Genomic DNA, 27,439 nt, shown 5'->3' on the forward strand with positions numbered 1-27,439 from the left:
AATAAAAATAGAATTCAACTGCAAGAATTTGCTACATTCTAAGAGTTTCACCATGTACGTTATACGTCCTCTCTCACAAATTTCTGACCCGAGCTCCCTTCAAGAAGATAAGAATCTCTGCCAGAACTTTTGATTCCATCAGCTAACAGTGCAGTCATCCAACCCTCTCTTGTACCCTTAATCTCATTCTCCACACAGCCTCTTTCCAACAACCTATAAATGTACTCTCTAGTATTAAAGGATTCCTTTTTACTCTGCCCCAGCTACCATTCCACTCCTTTTCTTTCTCATCCAACCTTCTTTTTTTTTTTTGGGAGGAACATTGGCCCTGAGCTAACATCTATTGCCAATCCTCCTCTTTTTGCTTGAGGAAGACTGTCCCTGAGCTAACATCTGTGCCAATCTTCGTCTATTTTGTATGTGAGATAACGTCACAGCATGGCCTGATGAGTAGTGTTAGGTCTGCACCCGGGATCCAAACCCACAAACCCTGGTCCACCAAAGTGGAGCACACCAACCTAACCACCAGGCTGGCCCCTCATCCAACCTTCTTAAAAGACTAATCAATAATCACATGGCTCCATTCTCTCATTTATTTATTCCTTAAACTGCTGCAATATGGTTTCTGACATATATCTCTAAAATTACATTAGCTATAGTCAAGATAGGTTGGCAAGAGAGACGTAACTTGCCAAAATATAATGGATATTTCTCAGACTTTATTTGAACTGACCTGTCACAGCATTTATCCTGTTACAACTCCTTCCTTTAGGCCCATCGCTTCACCCTTAACTTGGAACCACCATCACATAGTTTTCCTTCTACCTCTGTGGCCACTCTTTCTGAGCCTATTAATCCACCTGCCACGTAAATGTTAGTATTCCTCAGGATTCACCCATCTCTAACATTTTAAAAAGTAATTCTTCATAATTCCTTTTGAGAAAATAATAACAGCTATAAAACCATTTCCCAGAAAAAGTGATTAAGATGATGGGCTGAACATATATCTCTCTTCTCATGCTGTAAATCTTTCAAATAAAGAAATTTTACAAATAAACAAAAGGAATAAATCTACAATGGTACTGGGAAAAAGGAAATTATGCCTTCAGGAGCAATTCTGAGAAATTCCTGGAGGTTAGAAATTAAAGGAATGGAGAAACCAAGAGCACAAAAACCACAGCCTAAAAGAAAGTTGGGGGGAGGGGGTGGGGTGGGGGATGATGGCCACTAGAACTGTTCTGTACATGCCTACTTGAAAATACCAAAGGTATTTTAAACTCAACATGCCTAACTGGAACTTAACATCTTCCCATAAACATATTTCTTTCTCTTGAGGTTCCCTATCTTTGTTATGGTATCCATATCTACCTAGTCACTCAAGCCAAATCTCTGAGGCTCATCTTTGCTTTTACTTTTTCTCACATCCATGCATTCTTCATATGTTCCACTGATGTGACCTTTTAAGTTATGCCTTAAATATATGAGTTTTTCCCTGGCCCTGCTATCATTACTTAATTTGAAGCCAACATTTTCTGTTGCCTTGAGTACGGCAATGCCCTCCAATCAGTCTCCCCTGCCTTCACACTTAGCACCACACTGGCTAAATCCACCTTCCATAATGCAACCCCCAAAGCCCTTCTAAAACATCAATCTGATCATACTATTAGTCTGCTCCTACATAATACTGGTTCCCCCTCTTATAATAGCAGGGTTGCTATGTATCACAGGATCACTTCTTCCTCCTAAACAGATGACATACATAAATAACGCATCATGACTATAATGACCAAATGCCCGATTTGCCTGGGACATCCCCATTTTACACATGCTGTTCTGACACAACTATCATAGAGCCCTCTTTCAATATCAGAAGTGTCCCGGTATGGACAATAAATTACACAGTCACCCTAATCACAGCAATTTTCCACTGAGCCTGACTACGGCTTCACAATCCTTAAAAGAATCTTTCAGAAGTCACTTGTAATTGAACAGGATTGACATGCAAGATAAAGAAATCTATTTACCATCCCTGAAATACAATGCAAGTTCCTTCACACAGCGTACGAAATCCTCTATGACCTGGTCCCTAACTACCTCTGTGGCCTAACTTCCTAAGTGTCCATCTCAAGGTTATGCTCTAGTCACAAACAAGCACTTGTAAAGCTACCAAATGCACTAGACTGCTTCGCCAGGAAGTGCTCAGGCTCATGATCTTCCTTCTAACCAGAAGACTTTCCCCTTTCTTTGTTTAAATTATATTATTCTTTTAAGCAATGCGGGCATCTCCTCCTCTGGGAAACCTGTCTTTACACCCCCAAGTTATGCTCCCCTTCTTTGATCCTGAAGCTTGGTCCTACCAAGTCTTTTACCACATGGTATTAAAATGACCTTCTTATTATCCTTATTTGGTCTACCTTAGTCTGCCTGGCACAAAGCAGTTGTTCAATAAATGTCTCCTGAATGAGAATGACAAAATGAATGAGGGAATGAATAATCAATTGTTCTGTTCAAGCCTTCAGAGAGACTCATGAAAATTACATGTACTGCCTATAGGTATATTCCCTATGTAGTTGGTGAAATATCCAGAAGCAATTTATATTCATTATTCATAAGCAAACTACTTTCACATACCTTCTCTTCTCCACTTTGTTCTTTTATAGCAAAATGACTGCGTCATACTGTAAAAGAGGTTTTACAGCTACGTTGGATGTGTTTTACCATTAACTACTTTACTATTTCGTCAAACTGAGGAAAACACATAGCCCTTCTCACTACAATTTTTGTGTGTTTTTTTTTTTGAGGAAAATTAGCCCTGAGCTAACATCTGCTGCCAATCCTCCTCTTTTTGCTGAGGAAGACTGGCCCTGAGCTAACATCCGTGCCCATCTTCCTCTACTTTATATGTGGGATGCCTACCACAGCAGGGCTTGCCAAGCGGTGCCATGTCCGCATCTGGGATCCAAATGGGCTAACTCCGGGCTGCTGAAGTGGAACATGTGCACTTAACTGCTGCGCCATCAGGCTAGCCCCACAATTTTTGTTTTAAAGTAATTAAATGAGAAGCAAGAAGAGGAGAATAAGAGAATGCTGTAAGTATGAAGAAACTGTATTAGATACTACATAATTTCACTAATATGAGTCATCTGGCATGATTTGCTGGCATCGATTTGTCCACAATACTGCTATTACACTAACAGTCACAGAGGACTCACAATCGGGAGCTACTGTCTCATTCATACTGTAGTAAGTAACAAGCATAGCCAGGGTTCAGCAAATATTCTGTGAATCCAGCTGCAAAATTTCAAATCAAGTTTCAAACGTAAATATTCAATGAAGAGGATTAGACAGTTAAGACTTCTACATATATGAACTGATACATTTAATAGATGCAGTAATCATTTGTGTTCAAGCCCTAATAAAAGCAAAGGTATCATCAATTGAATATTTCCTTCCATAACCTGCAAGTTAAGTTAATACCACAGTCTGATTCATAAGTACGGGTTGACATTAACTTAAAGCTTTTAGGATATTAATAAGAGTTAGGTGGAAAAGGGTCCTCAGTTAAGAAGTTTGGAGAATCCTGAAATACAGACAAGTGGGTTTCTTTACTGTGGTATCACATTAGGGTTGTTAATATAATCCAAAAGAGGGATATAACACAGTCTCCCCCAAGCAAATTTGACTACGGAACTTATGAATATCATATAAGACCAGTGTATCCAAACCTTGGGAAAATACACCTTTAGATAAATTACTATAAGGTATTGCTCAAAGGCAATTATGAAGCGTTAATTTATTTAAAAGATCAGCAAATTGTAAATTCTGCTTTGTTAAAAAACATTGACCTGTAAGAAATACCTGAGAATAGATATGGAAAACAGATTTCCTTATACTTCCAGATAATAAGTTAGCTCTTAGTTTTTTTCTTTAATTTTTATTTAAGACTTACAATCCGTTAGTTTTGATGACATTTTCTATCTATTAAAGTAGAAGGTTTACAACAATCTACATTGTGAATCCTTAGACTGAGAATCAGACATTTCAAATTAAATCCAAAATACATTTTGCCGATGTTTTTAACAGGTGAACTTTTAGCTATTGCTTGCGAGCATAAAATACTAACATTTAATTCAAAGACCAAGCAAATATACGAAGCTATATTATTAACTGTACAAATGGACACTTAGCTAGAGTACTAAGACATCTTCAATGTCCTGACCTTCTTGCCTTCCATGCACTACACCACACTGGATTCAGGCTTTCATCCCACCATTTCACTAAAACTACCATTCTTAAGGTGAGTAATTACCTCTATCTTGACAAACCCAAAGGCCAATTAGCAGTTCTCTTCTACCTGACCCACCAGCAACATTTGACATAGGTGATTTTTCTTGAAGCACTTCCTTCAGTTGGCTCTCTAGATAATACACTCTTCCATTGGCTGGTTCTTCTCATTCTCTTTTTGGGGTCCCCTTCATCTTGGAGCTCAATCTTTGACCTTTTCTTCTCTATCCTCTCTTCCTAGTAATCTCATACACTTCCATGGTGTTAAATCTCCTCTTTACAATGTTGATTCCCAAATTTTATCTCCAGCCAATACCCAAGTTCCAAAGATAGATATTCAACTACCAACCTGACATTCCTACTTTAACATCTGATAAGCTACTCAAATTTTAATAAAACTATTAATTTTATCCTCAGACTTATTCCTCTCCCACCTTCTGTATCTCAGAAAACAGCAACGCCAATATTCCACTTTCTCAGGTTAAAAATCTAAGAGCCATACTTGCTTCTGTTCTTTCTCACAAGTTCCACATTCAGTCCATCAGTAAGTCCCTTTGGCAATATCTTAAACAAATCCGAGCTCTTCCCACCATCTCCACTTTTATCACACTAGTCAAAGCCCAGCAGCATCTCCTTCTAAACTACTGCAACAGCCTCCTTATTCAACTCTCTGCTTCCACTGCCAAACAGCCCACTCTCACCCTCAGCACCCACAGTCCATTCCTCCCACAACAGTCGGGATGATCTTCTAAAAATGGAAATCACATCTTGTCATTTTCTGGCTTGAAATACAGATTTCTATCTAACTCAGAGTAAAACCCCAAGTGATTAGTATGGTATACAAGGTCCTATGTATCTAGTCCCAGTTTTCCTCTCTGATCTAATCTTATATAATTCTCTCCCTTGCTCACTACATTCCAGCCCTCTAGGCTTTCATCTGTTCCTCAATTACAGTGAACTCAATCCAATATTAGGGCTTTTATTCTCGGTATTCTCTAAACGCACCCCCTATTCCAACTCACCACCCCAGTCTATGCGTGGCTCACTCTTAATTTCATTTGAGAATCTGCTCTACTGTTCCCTTCTTCAGAGAGACACTTCCTAAATTATGCTATTTAAAATAGGATGTATACTATCTCCAATCCTGCTATTCTTCTAATGCCTATCAACCTTTATTTTTCTTTGTAGCTCTGAAATATTCTTACATAGTTACTCACTTTTCTCTCTCGCCCATGAGGATGTAAACTCAATGAGAACATAAGATTCCATTTGCTTCACAAACATATCTCTAGCTCCCAGAGCAGTTCATGGCCTACTGTAAGCTTTCAAAAAATGTTTGTCAAAGGACGAAGAGTCCAAGGAATATCTCTTCATTCCTTAGAAACACTTCTTTAAGGTTTGTGAAAATGCTCAATTAGAAGTATAATTTAAATTATCAAAATGCCACAGATATATGCCATAGAGGATCACTATAAAAACTTTAAAGTTAGGAGGTATTGTGTCTGATTTCCTAATCTATCTTTTTACAGATTTAGAAGAAATTAGACAAGTCCAAGAGAATTTATTGTTTATGAACCTGAACAGATTCCAGAAAAACTATCGTTATCTAAATACTAAGATTTTCCTTATATATATAAAATACATTTTTACACGCGTACCAGAGTATAACTGCTCTTAAATGATCCTATGTAAATTAGAATGCATAATTGTATAGCACAATTGAAATTCTTCTTATTTAAAAAATTAGAATGCCCACCTGATTATCTGAGAGCCACATAGCAGTCAATTGCTGTAGTTTTGTAAAGCTAAAGGGCAAATTCTTTAATCTGCGGGGGAAAAAAAATACAAACAAAAATTAAACTTTAAAATGAGAAATTAAAATATGAGAGCTAAACCTAACAGTCTTCTAAACAATGTTATATTATTGCATATGAAAAGAGAAGAAAAATAGTTAATTCAGGAGAAAATCCAATACAGGTCTTGGAACAGGCCAAAAGATAAAATATCCAGTTTTATAAGAATTAGCTTTAAAAATATAATTCTTTGATTTAATCAATTCAGCTGGGGGGAGAGGGAATGAATAATCTAATAACCTCAAAAATAACAACAATAATCTGCTAAGAAAAAAATGTTAACTCTCCCTACCTTAAGGCAAAGACAAGGACACATTAAGTAATGTCTCATAAAATTGCTTTGGTTATTTTATTTGTATTTAGAGAGAAAAAACTGTTTAGGAAGCAGTCTTAGTGATTGTTATGAAAACTGCACTGGTCTATATTTCATTGTGAACTACTACTTTCATGCTAAAGAAGACTATTTCAACATTATAATGACTAAAACAAAGTAATATACTCATTAGAATGGTGCCCCATTTAAAACAGAATGTCTACTTAAACCTTCTATCTTAGCCTATCTACTCTCCAATGTCTATCTTCCAAGGGAATTTGTTAGAACGTAGGGCTCTAATTTAGAGTACAAAGTATGAGCCAAAACAGGGATTTACTTAAAAACAAAAATAGGCAGTGGTTCTTCTTAAATAAAATGGAACAATCAGAATACTCTAACTAGTCAGAAAACTGGGTTTACATTAAAGCTCTAACCTTACAAGCTAAGTAAGTCACCTTAAACCCGAGTCTTAATTTTCTTCCTCATAATAATGGGAATAGCTGTTGTACTATTTCATAGGGTTGTTTTGAATACTTTGTTAAGACGCTATGAAAACAAAATGTGAAAATGCTCTACAAACACTCTTTTATCATTATCAGTATCTTTACTTCAGGAAAAATTATGGACAATCTGTTCTTAACTTAAGCATTATTCTAGTTTAGCAATCCTACTGACCTATTTGCTCTGCACCTTGGCTGTGTTGTTCAAGCTGTGTGAGTGGGTGCCTAATCACACCTCTGCCCACAAAAACACAAGGAGTAGATTAATTAAAAGAACTAGAAGGTGAGAGGATGGCACAAAAAGAACGGGCAGGGTTCTACTCCACTGTACACAGGGTTGCTAGGAGCTGGAATTAACAGGATGGCACTAACAACAAAGATTAGATTACAAGCTGCTTTGGGGGCCAGCCTGGTGACATAGAGGTTAAGTTCACATGTTCCACCACAGCGGCCCGGGGTTCGCAGGTTTGGATCCTGGGTGGACACCTAGCACTGCTCGTCAAGCCACGCTGCAGCGGCATCCCACATAAAACAGAGGAAGATTGGCACACATGTTAGCTCAGGGCCAATTTTCCTCCCTGAGGGAAAAAAAAGGCTGCTTTGTTCAACAGCAGTATTAAGGTCAAGATGTGACTTTAGGAATAAAAAAGTTATGATAAGGAGAGACTAAAGGCTGTATAGCTAAAGTCGACACAAAATGAACTGCGACAAATAATCACGGTATGATAATTAACATCAGGTAAAATTAGATCATTATTTCAAATAAAATTCTATTTTAAAAATATAAATAAATAATATGTATGAAAAGAACATACATTAGATTTTCTATCACATATAACAAAACCTTAATTTCATCCAATCACTGTCTTCTATAAACCAACTGACGAAGACATTATTACAAACCTATTATCACTCAAATTAGTGACTTTTAATTTTTGCATATCACCCATTTCCTCTGGAAGTGTCTCAAGTTTATTGGAATGGAGAAACAACACAGTTATATTCTTCCAGCTTCCAATCTGAAAGAGAAACACAAAATTGGGGATCAAAAATTTGGCCTACTGATTAATACACCTAAGTAAAATACCATTTTCAAAAGTTATGAAAAATACCCATTTTATAAGAGGAATTAGATTTTCCCTTTACAATTAGTAATCTTCAGGTATGACAAAAAGTATTTAGGTATCTCCTGTAAGTCAATATAGCTAATTATTATTCAGAAAATAAATAATTTAGTTACATAACTATTTCTGGAAGAAAATAAATAAAACCACCCTGGATAGCTATAATAAACAATTAGGAAAAAATGAAAATTAGAAACAAATTTAAAATATAGTACCTCTGGGGGTAACTGTTGTAAGTAATTATGATCTGCAGCAAAGGTTCTTATATTAGTAAGCTGCCCAATAGATGAAGGCAAAGCTTCAATCTCATTGAAGCTACAATCCAGTTCTTCTATTGATACTAACCTTTAATTAAAAAAGAAAACATACATTTAAGAAAAGATTTCCTATATATAATCCAAAACTTAAGAATATATGAACATTTGAACTTGACTTTAACAAACCTAGCACAACTCTATTTGCACTAAGCTAAAACGGCACCAATAAAAATTGGCCTATCTTTATTGTAAATATACCCAACCTGTAATCAATTGCTTATTTAAATATTTATGGGATCTCCTTTAGATGCTATGTACGCAATTATTTGAAAATATATATGGCATGAAGTGAAAATAAAATCTTCCAGATCTATTAATTTATAAAACTCTTACCCTCCTATAGAGTCTGGTAGATACATTAATTGATTTTCATCTATTTTAAGAGTCGTTAGATTCTTCAATGAACCTATTGAGGGAAGAAATAATACACAATTTTCCAGCTTGAACTAGAAGCAAGTCAACAGCAGTCAATGTGAGCTCATATTACATTTGACATGAATCATAAAGAACTTTCTTAATCAACCTATCTAAAAGAGACACCACCCCAACTCCATTATGCTCTATTCTCTTACTTCTGTTTTCAATTTTCACCTACATATTACCTCTTACCATTCATGTATATGTTTATGTATCTATTTAATCCCCCCTAAAACGTGAGCTTCAGAAGAGATGGGACTTTTTGTCACCTTTCTTCATTGCTGTAGCCCTGGCTCCTTAAACAGTGCCGTGGCATAGTGAAGACACACGATACAAACTGCGGTATTATAGATTAAATAAATGGTAGTATGAAGTGTATAACAAACTATTCTAATGTATACTAAAGACTAAAACAAATAATGGAGTTTAACTGAAAATTTAAAGTGCTGAATAAATTATAGTAGAATTTGCAAAATGTAACCTGAGCTTAAACTACATAATTCAATTGAAAAATATGAAAAAATATGTTTTGCTTTTATATTTAAACATTATGAAGATGCCAAGCTTTAAATTTTTGACTCTTTAATCAAAATAATTCAGTTTCTTCGAATCATCAGACAAGCCAACTACACAAATACAGACTCTCATAGGATTTGCTAAACTGAGAGTCTAAAATGAAATCAGACTAGGGGCCGGCCTGGTGGCACAGTGGTTAAGTTCACATGTTCCACTTTGGTGGCCTGGGGTTCGCAGGTTTGGATCCCGGGTGTGGATCTAGCACCACTCATCAAGCCACATTGTGGCGGCATCCCACAGAAAACACAGGAACACCGGCACAGACGTTAGCTCAGGGCCAATCTTTCTCACACACAAAAATAAATAAATAAGTAAGTAAAAATGAAGTAAGAATGAAAAATATTACCACGTAAAGGCTATGATTAAGAGTTAAACCAAGTGTGGACAAATTAACCTCTGTTTTAAAGAAGCTCTGAATCAAGCAATGGCAATAACTTAATTTCTCAGATTTTACATTAGTAAAAATTAATTACATGAATTAGAAAGTGATACAAACCAATAGTCTCAGGCAGTTGTTGAAGTGAATTGCTTGATAACAGGAGGTCTTGAAGATTTTCACATGCTGAAATTCCTTCTTCAACCATTTCAATATTATTTTTAGAAACATCCAAATATGTGAGCTGTTTCAAACTACCAATAAACTACACATAAAAAAAGGAAATGTAATGATTCTACCAACAGTAAGTAATTTGTAAAAAGTCTAGGTAGTAAACCTAAGACCAAGTTATAATTTATAATTAAGTGTTTATACGGGGGAGAAGATTCATAAAATTTTTTAAAATGCCATTAGTAATGTATTCAGTAATAAAGCTAAAAGCTCCTACTAATTTTAGCCCAGCAGATCGACAACGGGCATACATTGTTCTTTGGAAACTCAGTTGTCCATCATTGGCTAGAGAGAGTACATATGGGGATTCTTATGACTTTAGGTCTGGAAATGAACAAAATGTCAGTTGATAAGACAGAAACTACATGGAAAATATCCTACTTTAACAATTCCCTAGAAAAACTGAATTAGAATATAAAGTCAATTGCAACCACTGGCAAGGAGCTACTCCACAGTATTAAAAAGAGACTATTTTACAAAAGATTACGGAAATTTTTTAATTTTAATCAAGAATGTGTTGGTAGTAAAAAAAATAAAATTTGTTTCTACCTATCTAATATATTAAGAATTAAAAAACCATCCTTTTTTTTGTTTTACTAATTACAAGTAATTTAAAAATGTATAATTCACAAAACTGCAAAGGAAAGACAGCAATAAATGAAGCCATTTAAAATTTGATATACATACCCCTGGAATAAAAGTCAGTCTATTACCATCCATCCAAAATTCTTTCAATCCACTTAGTTGCTCAAGTACTTCAGGCTGTTTGTATAAGGAGGGGAGGAAGGAAAACCCAATAATTTACTTGAATGTCTTTATTAGGCAAAAGAAGCCCTTTGGAATTTCTAATGTTAACTTTTAGTTTAAAACATTAAAAAAATAAGGGAGAAAAAAAAACAGAGCCAAGACTTAAGCCCTTCCACTATATTATAGTTATTCCAGTAACAGTACTAAAGGAGAACTCAAAGATAGACTTACCATAACAGTAGATTGCATAAAACTCATTTAAACTTTTGATTATATAACAAGCTCAAGTATTTATACAATTAATAAATAAATAAAAATAAGACCCACTGCTTTGAAGAGTACAATAAAAAGATATTCTCAATCATTATCTGTAAAAACATGCAGCCTTTTAAGAAATCTTAGGAAAACCACAAAGATATTCTCTGGTGACGAAGAGGGAAGGAAAAAAAGAAATAAGGCAACATACATCTGAAATGTCCAACAATGAGAGAAAAGTAAGCAAGCCAAGGCATAACCACATAAGTGTATTCTGTTACTTTAAACTCCTGGGCATTACATGGCGGAGTATTACTTATAATATAGTGCTGAGGACCAAAAAATGAATCAAAGAGTTGTGGTGGACCTTGGTATTCAGGCAAGATTTCATCTTGGGCATTTGCCCTCAGAGGCTCTTCTAAATGCGTGCTTTGAAGATATTTGTCACCCACTCAAACCTGTGTCCAATCATTGACATTGTGATGGCATACAGTACCATCATACCTAAACATCATAATAACATGAGCGATACATAAAATGCACGTTATTCAGATTGACTGTTAACAATATAAATATAGGTAAGAATTCTAGGTATAACTTGGATTAAAAGAGATCTCCTTTTGTGGTTTACCTATTATAATTCTAATCATAAGTTTTTAAAAAATGTATAATGTTGGAAGACTAAAATGGTATGAAAATTAATGATTTTGAATGCCGTTCTGATTCTTAAAATTAAAAATAATTAAAAATTTTCAAATAGTTTATGTGAAAATAGATTAATACATGTAAAATGAACACTGAGAAAGAATACAACAGCTAGATAATTTAACAAGTATAGAGTACGTACTTTCTCACATTGAGTAAAAACTTCCACAACATACAATAAAACCCAACATAAACTATATGCAATTAAAATATAATAAATAATATGAAAGAGAGTATTTCAGAAAAAACATGAGGCATCTAAAACACCATGCTCCTCCACTGACTTTAGATGAAAAGCCATCTACTTAGTGAGCACATGTACACTCCAACACCCACAGGGTAACCCTCCAGCTGACAGCACAGAAACCCCTGTTCTTAAGACTACCATTTGAAATCTATCACACTTTTTAAAAACAAACTTGTAAACACAATGTAAAAATTTTAATGATAATGATATTCAGGTTAGTGAATTCCTCTTCAAGAAAATATCTAGCTTATTTTCTGAGTACTCTAAGACAAATGACAAAAGACAAAAAACTGCTTTAATACTCCTCTCATTTTTTGATTCAACATCATAGTACACTTTGCACAGAAACCAAAAACACAATCCAGAGATCTCATCACCAACTCAAAAATAACAACTGCTTCACTGAACATCTTCTCTTTAACTAGTAAGTAAATTATAGAAAGTATTTTATCATTGAATAAATTTCTAAGCAATACCCCCAGGGAGTTATTTTTAACTCAGAATTACTTTTCCCGATACATGCTACTCTCATGAAAGTTTGTTTTTTCCTTATAATCTCTCTCATTTTCTACTTTCTGTGCCTAAAAGCTTTTAGTTACCTTTTCCATGGGTTTCTCATTAATTTTAAGTTTTATCCTCCCTACTGTTAAATGTTTCTATCTGTCTGGTTAATTTTCCCTATTAAGAACTTTCATATCTTCTCTCTCAAAATTATGTGTATATCTTTACCCAATTTTATAATTAAAAAATGCAGAGAAATAAATATTTTAATATTCACATTTTGTTCTTAATCAAATATAAGATTCATGGCAAGTAAGAATGGTGAGAACTTACCACTTCTGTGAATTCATTACTTCCCAAATCCAGTCTTTCCAGCTGGGTCAGTCTATTCATGGTTCTATGCACAATGGATTAACAAAGAATTAAGTATACAAAAATATCAATTACATGAAAGCTTTCAAAATTAACAGTGGAAAACATTCTTACATAATATCTAATGATGTACAAAGCTTTCACATGTTAACAAAATAAAAACTTTCTAAGAAAAGAAATCTCATTATATTTAATTTCTAAATAAAATGAAGTAAGTTATCAATTATTCTTCAATTTTGGCTTCTTAGCAGGTTTTCATTTCTACTCTTAAGAAGTAATCACAGGGGGCTGGCCCCATGGTGTAGTGGTTAAGTTAGGCATGTTCTGCTTTAGCAGCCCAGGTTTGCAGGTTCAGATCCAGGGTATGGACTTACACCACTTGTCAGACACACTGTGGTGGTGATCCACATACAAAGTGAAGGAAGATTGGCAAAGATGTTAGCTCAGGGCTAATCTTCCTCAGCAAAAGAAAAAATTAGTCACAGTAAATTTAAACCCACAGGCCAGAATATGAGTAACTGATTTTTATTTTTTCATAAAATAAATTTTCATATAGTACAAATCAACTAATGAATTAGACTGTTTGGCAGCTACATAGTAATTACTACTATTTTTCAAGACTGTATTTATTTGTAAAACTTCAAGATTAACTCTAAAAATTAATAATCAGAATTCCAAGAACAGTAAATATTCCACTGATCCCCACATTTCAAAATAAATTCAATACAATTCAAAAATAGTTTATAAAATCACAAATATAACTTGTAGATGGTATTTATTTTAAAAAAAGCTACAAATACACCATTTTTAACTTCTAACTTAATACCAACATTTCTCTGCAACTACAGAGACTGGGAAAATGTACAAACTGATTTCATAATGAAATAAACCAAATTGTACTTTTACCTTTCATTCAATAAAAGCTTTTTAAACTAAACTAATCACTAATTAACTCAAACACATATTAATACAGGCATTCCTTGAAGCTACTGCAGGTTCATTCCAGACCATCTCAAGAAAAAGTCACATGAATTTTCTGGTTTCCCAGTGCATATAAAAGTTACGTTTCCACTATAGTGTAACCTATTAAGTGTGCAATAGTATTATGTCTAAAAAAACAATTTACATACCTTAATTAAAAAACACTTTATTGCTAAAAAAATGCTACCTGTCATCTAAGCCTTCAGCGCCTCATAATGTTTTTGTTGGTGGGGAATGTTGTTTCCATGTTGATGGCTGCTGACTGATCAAGACTGGAGTGGTTGTGGCAATTTCTTAAAATAAGACAACAATGAAGTTTGCCCCGTCAATTGACTCTTCCTTTCACAAATGATTTCTCTGTAGCATGCAATGCTGTTTGATAACACTTTACCCACAGTAGAACTTCTTTCAAAATTGGAGTCAATCCTCTCAAACCTGCCACTGCTTTATCAACTAAGTTTACGTAACATTCTAAATCCCTTATTGTAATTTCAACAATCTTCCCAGCATCTTCACCAGGAGTAGATTCTATCTCAAGAAACCATTTTCTTTGCTCTTTTATAAGAAGCAACTCCTCATCCGTTAAAGTTTTACCATGAGATTGAAGCAATTCAGTCACATCTTCAGGCTCCACTTCTAATTCTAGTTCTCTTGCTATTTCTACCACATTTGCAGTTACTTTCTCCACTGAAATCTTAAACCTCTCAAAGTCATCCATAAGGGTTGGAATCGACTTCTTCCAAACTCCTGTTAATGTTGATATTTTGACCTCTTCCCTTGAATCACAAATGTTCTTTAAGGGCATCTAGAAAGAACTCTTTACAGAGTGTTCTCAATTTACTTTGCCAAGATCCATCAAAGCAATCACTATTTATGGCAGCTATAGCCCTACAAAATGTATTTCTTAAATAAGACCTGGATGTTGAAATTACTCCTTGATCCATGGGCTGGAGAATGGATGTTGTTTTCGCAAGCATGAAAACAATAATCTCATTGTACATCTCCATCAGAGCTCTTGAGTGACCAGGTGCATTGCCAGTGAGCAGTAATATTTTGAAAGGAATCTTTTTTTCTGAGCAGCAGGTCTCAACAGTGGGCTTAAAATATTCAGTAAGCCATGTTGTTAACAAACTTGTGCTGTCATCCAGGCTTTGCTGTTCCATGTATAGAGCAGTGGCAAAGTAGATTTAGCATCATGCTTAAGGGCCCTAGGATTTTCAGAATGGTAAATGAGCACTGGCTTCAACTTAAAGTCACCAGCTGCATTAGCCCCTAGCAAGAGAGTCAGCCTATCTTTTGAAGCTTTGAAGCCAGGCACTGATTTCTCCTCTCTAGCTATGAAAGTCCTAGATGGTATCTTCTTCCAATATAAGGCTGTTTCATCTACATTGAAAATCTATTGTTTAGTGTGGCCACCTTCATGAATTACCTTAGCTAGATCTTCTGGATAACTTGCTGCAGCTTCTACAGCAGCATTTGCTGCTTCACCTTGCACTTTTATGTTATGGAGGTGGCTTTTTTCCTTAAACCTCAGGAACCAACCTCTGCCAGCTTCAAACTTTTCTTCTGTAGCTTCCTCACTTCTCTCAATCTTCATGGAATTGAAGAGAATTAGGGTCTTGCTCTGGATTAGACTTTGGCTTAAGGAAATGTTGTGGCTGGTTTGATTTTTCTAGACAGACCAGGAAAACTTTCTCCAAATTGGCAATAAGGCTAGTTTTGTTTTCTTATCATTCCTGTGTTCACTGGAGTAGCACTTTTAATTTCCTTCAAGAACTTTTCCTTTGCATTCACAATTCAGCTGTTTGGCACAAGAGGCCTACCTTTCAGCCTATCTTGGCTTTCAACATGCCTTCCTCACTACGCTTCATCATTTCTAGCTTCTGATTTAAAGTGACAGATGCACAACTCTTCCTTTTACTTGAAACTTAGAAGCCGTTGTAGAGTTGTTAATTAGTCTAATTTCAATATCGTTGTATCTCAGGGAATCAGGAGATCCAAGAAGAGGGAGAGAGATGGGGGAAGGGCTGGTGGGCAGAGCAGGTAGAACACACACATTTACTGATTAAGTTAGCTGCCTTATATGGGCGTGGCTCGTGGCACACCAAAACAATTACAATAGTAACATCAAAAATCACTGATCACAGGGGCTGGCCCCGTGGCCAAGTGGTTAGTTTCGCACACTCTGCTTCAGTGGCCCAGGGTTTCGCCAGTTCAAATCCTGAGAACGGACATGGCACCACTCATCAAGCCATGCTGAGGTGGCATCCCACATGCCGCAACTAGAAGAACCCACAACTAAAAATATACAACTATGTATCAGGGGAATTTGGGAGAAAAAGGAAAAACAAAATCTTTAAAAAAAAAAAAATCACTGATCACAGATCACCATAACAAATATAATAATAATGAAAAAGTTTGAAAAATTGTAAGAATTAACAAAATGTGACACAGACACATTAAGTGAGCAAATGCTGTTGGAAAAATGGCACCAATAGACTTGCTCAATGTTGGGCTGCCACAAACCTTCAATTTGTAAAAAATACAACATGTGCAAAGCACAATAAAATGAAGTGCAATAAAACGAAGTATGCCTGTACTCTTAAATTGCTATTTTTAGCAAAACCTATAATTTAATAGATTGAGGTACTACCAAGTACCAAGACAAGAAACTCTACATTAAAATACTACAAAATGATACCTAATACAGTTATCATATTATGAATATATTATATTAATATGTTAATAATTTGGAAATTAACAGCATTAAAAACCAATAGCTTCCTTAAAGTATGACACAAGATCACAGATTATTTCTATCTTCTTTGGAAATTTAACAAATTAAAAACAGTAAGATAAAACTCACTTAAAACATTTCTCTGGCTTTTTAGTGACAAAAATATAAGAAGAAATATAATTGCTATGCCACTGGTACTACTCATCTAACATTAGAGGAAGCTAATTTCCCCCAACTCTTCGATTTCAAATATGCCACCCTATCAACACTCCTTTAATTCATCTCACAACACCAATTTTTCTCAAGGCTGCTTTATTTAACTTAGATTTATTGAGTGCCTATTCTCAGGTACTATGAGGTATTATAATTCTGCTTCCCTTACTCATATCTGTCTTTGTACAGAAAACATCTAAGTCAGTTTTAGTTTGCTTCATAACAAAGCACAAGGAGTGTCCAGGACCTTTCTCAAGAAAGATTAGATGCTATGATATTAAACTCCCATGTCCATAATAATACTATACCAGGCGGACATTTGAGAAAAGTAAAGAGGGCTGTGAGGAGGGGAGGAAGACGGAAAGAAGAAAGCTTAATCTTGTTTTCCTTAATTCAATATTCTTATAATGACAAGATAACACAAAAAATTCACATGCAGCAATTAAACGCTTTATATCAACAAGGGTAAGTTATAAAAGAGGGTACCAAAAAAAAACCACAGTGCATTGGAAAAACTTAATTACAAATGACATCCTTAGAAAGTTAAGTTTTAAAACTGATTTAGGAAAATGTGAATGACACAGATATGTAACAAAAGAGAGGAAATATATCATAAAGTCCTAAAAGCATCTCCATCTCAATTTGCTGTAGCTAACACTGGCAACTTTGGTCCTACTCATATGCCTCAAAAATCTAAGACAAAATTTCACCTTTTCATTTTCAAGTCTTTTCATTTAAGATCCAGAGTCCTACTTTAAGAAGAAAGTAAAAACAATATCCCTCAAATTTCCTCCTGTTTACCTCTAAAATTCCTTTGTATTTAACTCATTTTTATCTTCTCTTCTGTCTCAGAGGAAAAATTTACATCCTTTGTGTTCTTGGTACTGTGCCCTCCAGTATTAAGATGGTATTAAATTTCACTTAACTACATATCTAAAACAGCTTTCCCACTGCTCTACTCTTTAATCATAAAAAGGTCCACTCATATAACCTGAACGCACATGACTTTCATAACATTTAAAACTATGGCCTCTTTATAGTTTGAGAGGCCTCAAAGCTTTCAATCCTAAGTCTTGAAAAGAAAGAAGGAAAGAATTATATTTGCAAATACATTGAGAGAGCCCAATCTGAAGTTAAATGAGTTAAATGAATTACCTATGATATCAGATAGACCATATTAACTGTAGGCTTAGCTATTTCAGTAAACAATTTACACCTTGGTTATTCAAATCTCTTAGAAAGCAGTCAAGTTTTGAGCTAAGGAGTCATCAACGCCTGTACCAAACCTGTAAAATATTTAAACCTTTTTGAATTTTAATATGGATCATAATTCCCATTTTAATTTATACTCACAACCCTCACTTTATATGCCAATCATTCCTGCACTGAACAATTACTCGGCTAATACACAACATCTTTTGGGGAATCAAAACTACATATGCTCTTTGTTCTCAAAGACTTACAATCAGGGGGAAAGGATACAAGTACATGTGCTCATATGTATATGTTGGTCAGGTAAGAAGGGAGTCAAATGTATAAAAAAATTAGACTAACGTGGTAAACGTCATAACAGATGTAAGTAAGATGCCACAGATGTTGAGTAAACAGAACAACTAACTCCTGGGGAGCTGGAGATGCTTCACTCAAGAGGTGACAATTAACTCTTGACAAATAAATTACAACAGGAGTCAGCAAAGTTTTCTGTAAAGGATCAGATAGTAAATGCTAGGCTTTGCATACAGTGTGCCACAACTACTTGACTCTACCCACCGTAGAGCAAAAGCAGCCACAGACAACATATGCATGAATGAATGCGGTTCCAATGAAACTTCATTAACGAAAATAGGCAGTGGGCCAGATTTAACCAGACGGTAGTTTGCCAGTGCCTAAACTGTAAAAATGGAGCAATGAATTCAGGGTGTATAAGACATTTCTTCAATAAATGGGCAGAGTCTACAGTGCATTTTGAGTTTGTAGACCCGTTTTAATTTTACCTTCGTACTTCCTCTTGGACTGCCCTCTTCTGGATGTTAGCTTACCACCAAGGGGCCCTCTACCCCATTTCTAACTTCAACAGGCCACAAAACCAGACAAGTTCTTAGAACTACAGTTATCAGACTTCCCATGAAGACCCTACTAATCTCTCTAATGAGTACTATGTAAGAGCTCTAGTGTATGAACTTTATTTGGGACTCATGTGGGCTTTACATACTTATTATTCTTACTTTTGTCACACAACACTGAGTTCCAAAGAGCTATGAAATCACTATTAAATACCAACAACAGATGCACGGATTTTTATATTGAATGCCACTAATAAAAATATGATGATCACAAATGTCAGTCTTTTAAAATATTTTGCACTCATATTTTAGATATTAAAAAGTGAATATTTCTCTAAGGACTTAAGAATTAAAAATTCTAAGCTAAATTCTAGACAGGATATCACCCTTACTTACTTCGGCAACATTTTCAACTGGTTTTCTCTAAGTTCTAATATCTGGAGTTTAGTTAATCTGCAAAACAAAGAAAACAAATGAAGAACCTATGACAAGGACAAAGAATTAGTTAACAAATTAATGGTATACTCAAGTTTCAAAGCAACCAATAGTTATTGTGTAACTACAATGTGCAGAATACTGTATTAAAACTTAACAAAGAAATACAAAGGAAGAAAAGACTATTTCTGCTCCTCAGAATTAGTGGGGGGAAAGGTAAACACTCATAGGCATATTCAAAGCACAAAACGATTGTCCCCAAATATCAACCTTAGAGCATTTCATGCCTTTTTTGTGAAAATACTTCCCCAAATTATTAGGCATTAGTAGATAATTCAACTCTAGAGCTCAACTCCCAGAGGGAAAAATAAAGGAAGACAAGGAACATGGAGAAAGAGAAATCCTCTGGCAATTTAGGGATGCACATTCCAATCAAACTAGAGAGAAAATGAGCAGAGTAAGTGGTGCAGAGGCACTAACTAATGCCATAATGACAATCATATAATAACACATAAATGTATCAAACCAACATGTTGTATACCTTACAAAATGTTATGTGTCAAATATATTTCAATTTTTAAAAAGAGGTCCAAATGCCAGATACAGAAAAGGAATTGGTGGGGCTGGCCTGGTGGCACAGCGGTTAAGTGTGCACATTCTGCTTTGGCAGCCCAGGGTTCACTAGTTTGGATCCCGGGTGCGGACATGGCATCGCTTGGCAAGCCATGCTGTGGGAGGCATCCCACATATAAAGTAGAGGAAGATGGGCATGGATGTTAGCTCAGAGCCAGTCTTCCACAGCAAAAAAAGGAGGATTGGCAGCAGTGTTAGGTCAGGGCTAACCTTCCTCAAAAAAAAAAAGAAAAGGAATTGGACAGGTACATAAATTTAATATATACATGGATAGATGCGTATATGTATACATGATGTGTCATAACATGGCTCCCACAGGACAGTCACTGGGCTGCAATAATTCCCAGAATTCATTTTTTCTTTATTGAAATATAACTGATATATAACATGGTACTAGTTTCAGGTGTACAACACAATCATTCAATATTTGTATGTATTGCAAAATGATCATCACAACAAGTCTAGTTAACATCCATCACCATACATAGTTACAAAAACTTTTTCTTATGATGAGAACTTTTAAGATCTATTCTCTTAGGGAACTTTCAAATATACAATACGGTATTATTAACTATAGTCACCATGCTGTGCATTCTATCTCCCTGACTTATTTTGTAAGTGGAAGTTTACACCTTTTGACCTCCTCCATCCATTTTGCCCACTCCCCACCCTGACTACCATCAATCTCTTCTGTGTTATCTCTGAGTTTAGGGTTTGGGGTTTTGGGTTTTTTTTAAGATTCCACATGTAAGTGAAATCACACAGTATTTGTCTTTAATTATTTTTAGACAAAAAGATGACTACAAAATTAACATGTAGTTGGATAGCACTTTCTCCAGTAATTTAAATACAATAATAATTTGATACCTATTAGCGATTCATTTATTGATTCATCTTTTCATTTAAAAAAATTATTCTGGGACTACAATATTATAATAAGACAAGAACTGCTCTACGTTCAGATATTGGGCACGGGGGCACCAATGGGGTGGACCCCAGAAACACATTTTCTTTTCTCCAGAATTTTGATTCTAGTAGAGGAGACAGTTAAGACGATAATTAGATCATTTTCCAATGTGACAAATGGTAAGAATAAAGCATTCCATATCTCAAATATACAGAAACTACTTCCATTTAAACTCCCTACTTTTGCATACTTTTTAAAAAAACAATTCAAATCTTAATTTACTTTTTTAAGTTTTCACTGCTTATTGTTTACTTGGGAAAATACATTAAAAGTCAGAATAACAAGTTCTGAGGCTGGCCCCGCGGCCAAGTAGTTAAGTTCACGCACTCCACTTCGGCGGCCCAGGGTTTCACCAGTTTGGATCCCGGGCGCGCGGACATGGCACCGCTCATCAGGCCATGCTGAGGCGGTATCCCACATAGCACAACCAGAGGCACTCACAACTAGAATATACAACTAGGTACTGGGGGCTTTGGGGAGAAGAAGAAGAAGAAGGAAAAGAAAAGTTCTGAAGAAACTATAAAAACCACAATGCTTGGAAATAATTACAAAAGAGCCTATGAAACTGTAATTAACAGTGTTACTAAAACAACTTGTAGTTTTGCAAACTTCACAAGAGCTAACAAGAAAAGGTTTTAGAAGAAACTATAATTTACCTGCCAAAATTAGCTGGCAAGAACTCAAGGAAAGCATCATTCAGATATAACTGGGTTAGGTTTAACAGCTGAGAAAATCCATCAGGAAGCCTATATAAAATATACCAGAATTTAAATTAAATTCACATACAGAATTTGTCTCATCAAAATATCTATAAGAATCTGTCTAAGCAACACATGTTCTTAACAGGTAACAGCCATCTCTTTACTTTTATGAGTGATCCTCAAATTGAGATTTGCCTTTTGTCATAATGTACCTGTTTCAATGCCTATATCTTCATCTCTTTGTAAAAAGGAAATGAGGCAATATTTATCTCAGTAAGATATAATCTACACAAAATAGTCAACTATGAATGAGCCACAAATACACAGAAATGTATTTAGGACATAACTATGACATCAGCCGGCACTCTTGAACTTGCCTTATCTAATGTCAATCCAAAGGACTAGATAATGAATTCTAATCCTTGACAGTGTTGACTTTTTGGGCTGGATAATTCTTTGTTGTGAGAAGGTTGTCTTATGCATTGTAAGATGTTTAGCAGCAGCCCTGGCCTCTACCCACTAGAAGCCAGTAGCACTGCCAACCACCACAGGTTGTAAAAACCAAAAACGTCTCCAGAATTTCTCAATGACCCTTGAAGGCAAAATCGTTCCCATCTGAGAATCACTGGTTTAGATTTTTTTCAGTTTCTACATTTGGCCCCTAAATAATCAAATGAAGATTGAATAATTTTACAATGAGCAAATGAGAAGAAATAATATAAAAAGCTGAGCGACATTTTAAGGCCATATATGTATTAGCTTTACTTTTATTTCCTCTGACTTACAAAACAAACTACAGATCTGGAACTTGAGGCTAGAGCAGTATTTTCAGATGAAGATAAAACATCATCCTTACATGTATGTCCAGGATTTTAACAAGTACAAAATTCCCTTGAAGTAAAACACATCAGTCTTTGACTCATCTTCTTTCTCTCCTGTGTCACATTCCTCCATCTTCTACAGCAAGTGAAGCAATGCAAAGTTTGGAAAAACTCAATACAGTACTATAATACGTGAAAGCTGGTTCACCTTTCAACTTAGCTATATTAAACTCTGCTTCACTCTATTCATCTTTTGCCTCACTATTCCATTTTTGCAAAATTTAACAGCTTTGGTGCCAGGAAAGCCTTCTGCTTACAGCCCTACCATCACAAAAGAATACCTATGACCTCTGGTATATGGTGTAACCAATCACATGGCTTTTCTTTTTTTGTTGTTTTTACCTTCTTGACCTTTCAGTTTCTTTTATTATTTTCAAAAGTTTGAGTGTGCTGCATATATAATTTGCAAGTGAAGACATTTTTATACTGTGCAAGCAACACTGAGTGGGGAGACCTGAATTCTAGTCTCATACCTGACCTCTGCTATCTGTGAAACCCGGAGTAAAGCACTTGCATTATCTGTTTGGATGTCAAATTTACCTTTGTAAAATATGGAGTTAGAAAGGTTATTTAAAAGGGTCCTTTTTAATCTAAAACTGAAATTTGGTATAGATTTAAGACTGCTAACTGCTCTTTAAAATGTAGAAAGTAATAGTCTACTGTTTTATAGCTGCTTTATTCACAAAACTAACTTGTAATTCAACAGAAAAGAACTTACTTGGAAATAGGATTTACACTGGCTTCTACAACTGTCAAAACTTTACAATTTTTTATATTTTCTGGAAACTCCTGTATTCCTAGAAAATGAACAAATAATGACCAAATTAAAAGAACATATTAAAAAGGACAAAATAATAACAATAATAATTAATGTATACCTTGCAGATTTGAATGTACCAACTAAGCAGGATCTAGATAAACTGGCAACACCAATGGTAACCAAAAAGAACCACCTCCACAACAATTTCTCTTTCATCTTTTGTTCATTTGCCTGTTTATAATAACTAATAACCTTGATTAGTTTTACCCTCCTTTCCTTTTCTTATCTCTTCTGAAAATTAGTGCCCTATGTGACAATGTTAAGGTCATACAATGCAGAACACTTAGCATTCTTTGTTTTTCTCACATAAAAAGAGGCAATACTTCTTTAATGCTGGGCTCCAGGTGGAGCTGGCCCCTAATACTTACAAAAGAACAAAGCTGAAAGCAAAGCTGAAGATAGAAGAGGTAGAAAATTCACATCAGATAGACCAGTGTCGTTGAAGACTAGAGTTGTAAGCCAATACTTGTGTAAAATATCGTACAAAAGTTGTGACAAGTCAAATTACGGTAAAACTTGCTCAGTACTTACTCTTATTTCCTCAACTGACCTAAGCAAAAATATAGTAACAGTAATTTGTGAACTAGCAACAATCCACAGACCAACTTCAAGTAGCACTGTTGTAATCTAGGCTAAACAAATGCTAATTACTAACTTTTTAAAATATTCCAAAAATTCTGCATTTATAAGACCCATTCCTCCACTAACAAGATATGCTTATTCAACAGGGTTGACACTAGAGGATCATTTAAGCCTCTTTCAAGTTCACCACTATATGATTCTAAGTAAGCAAATTTACCACAGTGTCCTATATAGAATTTCAGGTGATGAAAAATGAATGATGCAAAATCACCAAACGGCAAATACTACAGTAATAAATGCTCAGTCAAAACTTATCAATGGCTGCTAAAATCAGTAGGTAAAAGAATGATGAGAAAGAAGGTATTAATATAGTTTCTCACCAAAAACTACTTATTAATTACAAGAGGAAGAAAGGAACTTGACAATGAAGAAATCTCACAGGCACCACCTTAAACTGCTTCAGTTAGCATCACCAGTCAATATCATCATTATGGGGCACCTAATCTAAGATGCACTGAGAAGGGATGCAAAATCACTACTGTCCTGTTCTTGCCAAAAACACACAACCTGAATCTAATCACAAGCAAACATCAAACAAATCCATATTAAAGGAAATTCTACTATCCAACTGTCCAGTAATCTTCAAAATTGTCAAAGTCAAAAAAGATAAAGGAAGACTGCAGAACTACCTAGACAGGAGGAGACCCAAGAGACCTGATTGTGGTGAATATCCAAATCTACTACACACACACACAGTACAAGTAAACTGGGAAAATGTGAATAAGAGTCGAAGATTATATCAACGTCAATTTCAATACTGTTCTATAATATTGCAAAACGTTAGTATTGAGGAAAACTAGGTAACAAGTACACAGGACCACTCCGTGACATTTCTTACAACTGCATGTGAATCTACAATTATCCCAATAAAAATTTCAATTAAAAAAATCTGGACTCAATGGTTCCTTAAGGAAAAGTTTTATTATTATTGTTATTACTAATTTAATTTCTCTAACAGTTTCAAGATAATTCATTTTTTCAATTTCAGTTTTAGTAACTTTTGCTGGAATTAATGGAATTCATATAAACCTTCAAATCAGGAAATGTAAATACTGATGGATATCTAACCAGATTAAGGGATTATGGATGGCTGGTTTTTTTTTTAAGTGATAACAGCAGAGTGGTTTCATCTTAAAATATTTATGTATGAAAGAGGCTGTCTGTGATTTGCTTTAAAATAAAAAGAAGAGGCAAAGTAGGAGGTATAGATGAAACTACAACATGTTGATAAATGTTGAAGTTGGTTGATACGTACATTGGGTTTATCATATTATTCTATTTCTGTAAAATGCTTGAAATATTCCAATATAAAAGATTACCACTGTTCAGTCACTAGCAATAGACTCAGGGATAACAGAAATAACAAGATAAACAGAAAAAGACTTTAAAACAGGTATTGAACCATCATGCGTCACTCAACAATGGGGGATGGGGATATGTTCTGAGAAACGCTGTGTTAGGCAATTTCGCTACTGTGTGAACATCAGAGTTTACTTACACAAACCTAGATGGTATACACCCTACTACACACCTAGCCTATATGGTACTAATCTTATGGGACCACCATCGTATATGTGGTCCTTCATTGATTGAAACGTGCATGGCTGTACACTGCGAAGTAAAGCTCTCTTTATTTTTTCTACTTCCCATATAAAAACATTGTGCCAACACTTATGAAATACTTGTTTTCCTTATTTCATTGATTTGTAGAGGCATCTCTGTCATAATCCAAATTCTCACGTTATCTTTCTGGACAGTCTTTTCTGTTACATTCTTCTATTGATCTATTCCATAGTTTTATGCTTTTCCTCCATTTAGGTCATGCTGCACATTTTCTATTAAGTTCATTTCTAGATACACATGACAGACTGATTACATTAACGACCTCGCTCCCTCTGTAATGTGATGTTCCAGCTCCTTCCATCAAAATGTGAAGTGTGATTTCCCTCATCCTGATTCTGTACTCAGCCATCTGTTCTGCTTTGGCCAATGAAACATCAGCAAGAAATCAAGGGTTTAAAAGAGCTCTGGCTAATTTCCACTAGCTCTCACGTTCCTTTTACTGCCCTGTGAGAACATGCCTGGGATGCCTAGACTAGCCTGATAGAGGATGAGATCTACAGCAGTCATTTCTGTTACCCCAACAGTTCAATTTAAAAAATCTTTAGCCAGTCTTATTATTAAAGTGTATTACCCTTATAAACTGAGTCCCATATTTTCTCCCCTTTCTCTAATCTCTAGAATATTTTTTAGAAATTAGGGATTATCCCATTCCATGGAGGCTGGGCCAAACTTGTCCCTAAAAACTAGGCCTGGTAGTTTTTCTGACTACTAATTCAATTAAATATTGTGTTCATTGGTCTTTTCAGTTTTCTACTTCTTCTTGAGTTGACTCTGGATATTTTTCATTTCACCTAAGTTTTAAATTTTAGTGGCTTTGTAGCATTCATTCTTTTTCCTTTGAGTGAAAGTCATTTTTTAATAAAATGATGGTAATAGGGATGTGAGAAATATTGCTTTTGGAAGGAATGAGGGACAGAGGAATTTTCTTAATGGTAAAATAAAAACTTGACAACCCTATTACAAGTTTCAAAATTAGAAGCACTTACCTGCAAAGCATTCCTTTTACTTGGACATTTTACATTTCAATCATACATTTTAGGGCATTTAGACAATGAACTGCTTAATATCTGTGTGCTTCTTATATTACTGCTAATAGATTTTACTTAGGCTGACTCAATTTTCTATCTAAGCACATGTAACTATTTAGTATACTATACCTTTGTAGAACAAACATTTGCTAAATTTTACTAATCTACTAATAACATCCACATTTTTTACACTAATTTTCTTTTCTCCCATTCATTTGTGTAGAAAATATTTAAGGTTACTGAATCTTGTTCTTTAGAAGACAAACTCTTATTAGTCCTTTAACAATATGTCTCAAGTGATAATTCTATTCAGGCTACATTAAAATAACTCTGCTGATACATTAAGATGGACCCCCTTTGCTAAACTGGCTAGATATTTTTTATGAGGGTGGCAACAGGGCTCCCAGGGCAGATGTGGGAAACATGGAGGAAAAGGGCAGAAAAAGGAAGGAGTTCTGAATTATTTTTAAAAAGGTGCTATAAACGTTTGTAAAATTATTTTTAAAAAATCACTCCACGGACTATGTTTCATTTTTCTTGGGTAAACACCAAGGAATGGAATTACTGAGTGAGTTACAAGCCTACTGATATGGGAATTATACTGATAAATTTTCAAATATCGAACTAGCCTTGAATGCTTAGAATGGGTCTCACTTGGTTGTGGAATATAATTCTTATCATACACTTTTTTTTAAATAAAACATTCCACACTTAGAGGGAGGGTGGGGCAAGGACATTCTACACTGTTCTCATTAGCATCCCACTTCATTTTAAAATTTAGCTAAATATCTCATTTCTTTGGCTTTTATTAAAGTACATAAAGTATCTTGAAATAGTTTATAGAAAAGATATTATTCCAAGAGCTATAATATTTTTAGTACATAATAAAGTCTATCC

General features: G+C 35.0%; 1 protein-coding gene across 15 annotated transcripts in view; it reads right to left on the bottom strand.

Annotated features, from left to right (window-relative positions):
* The window catches only part of ERBIN (erbb2 interacting protein), a 135,567-nt gene that overhangs the window by 45,204 nt on the left and 62,924 nt on the right, over window positions 1–27,439 (bottom strand). For all 15 annotated transcript variants that reach the window (XM_023625277.2, XM_023625276.2, XM_023625273.2 and 12 more), the window contains 10 exon segments: window positions 23,148–23,226; window positions 21,504–21,593; window positions 19,209–19,265; window positions 12,780–12,843; window positions 10,679–10,753; window positions 9,881–10,025; window positions 8,725–8,797; window positions 8,290–8,419; window positions 7,854–7,969; window positions 6,041–6,110 (listed from right to left, as the gene is read on the bottom strand). In XM_023625277.2, the coding sequence (XP_023481045.2) occupies window positions 6,041–6,110; window positions 7,854–7,969; window positions 8,290–8,419; window positions 8,725–8,797; window positions 9,881–10,025; window positions 10,679–10,753; window positions 12,780–12,843; window positions 19,209–19,265; window positions 21,504–21,593; window positions 23,148–23,226 (899 nt within the window).

The sequence above is a fragment of the Equus caballus genome, chromosome 21 (assembly GCF_041296265.1).
Source record: "Equus caballus isolate H_3958 breed thoroughbred chromosome 21, TB-T2T, whole genome shotgun sequence".
Taxonomy (NCBI): domain Eukaryota; kingdom Metazoa; phylum Chordata; class Mammalia; order Perissodactyla; family Equidae; genus Equus; species Equus caballus.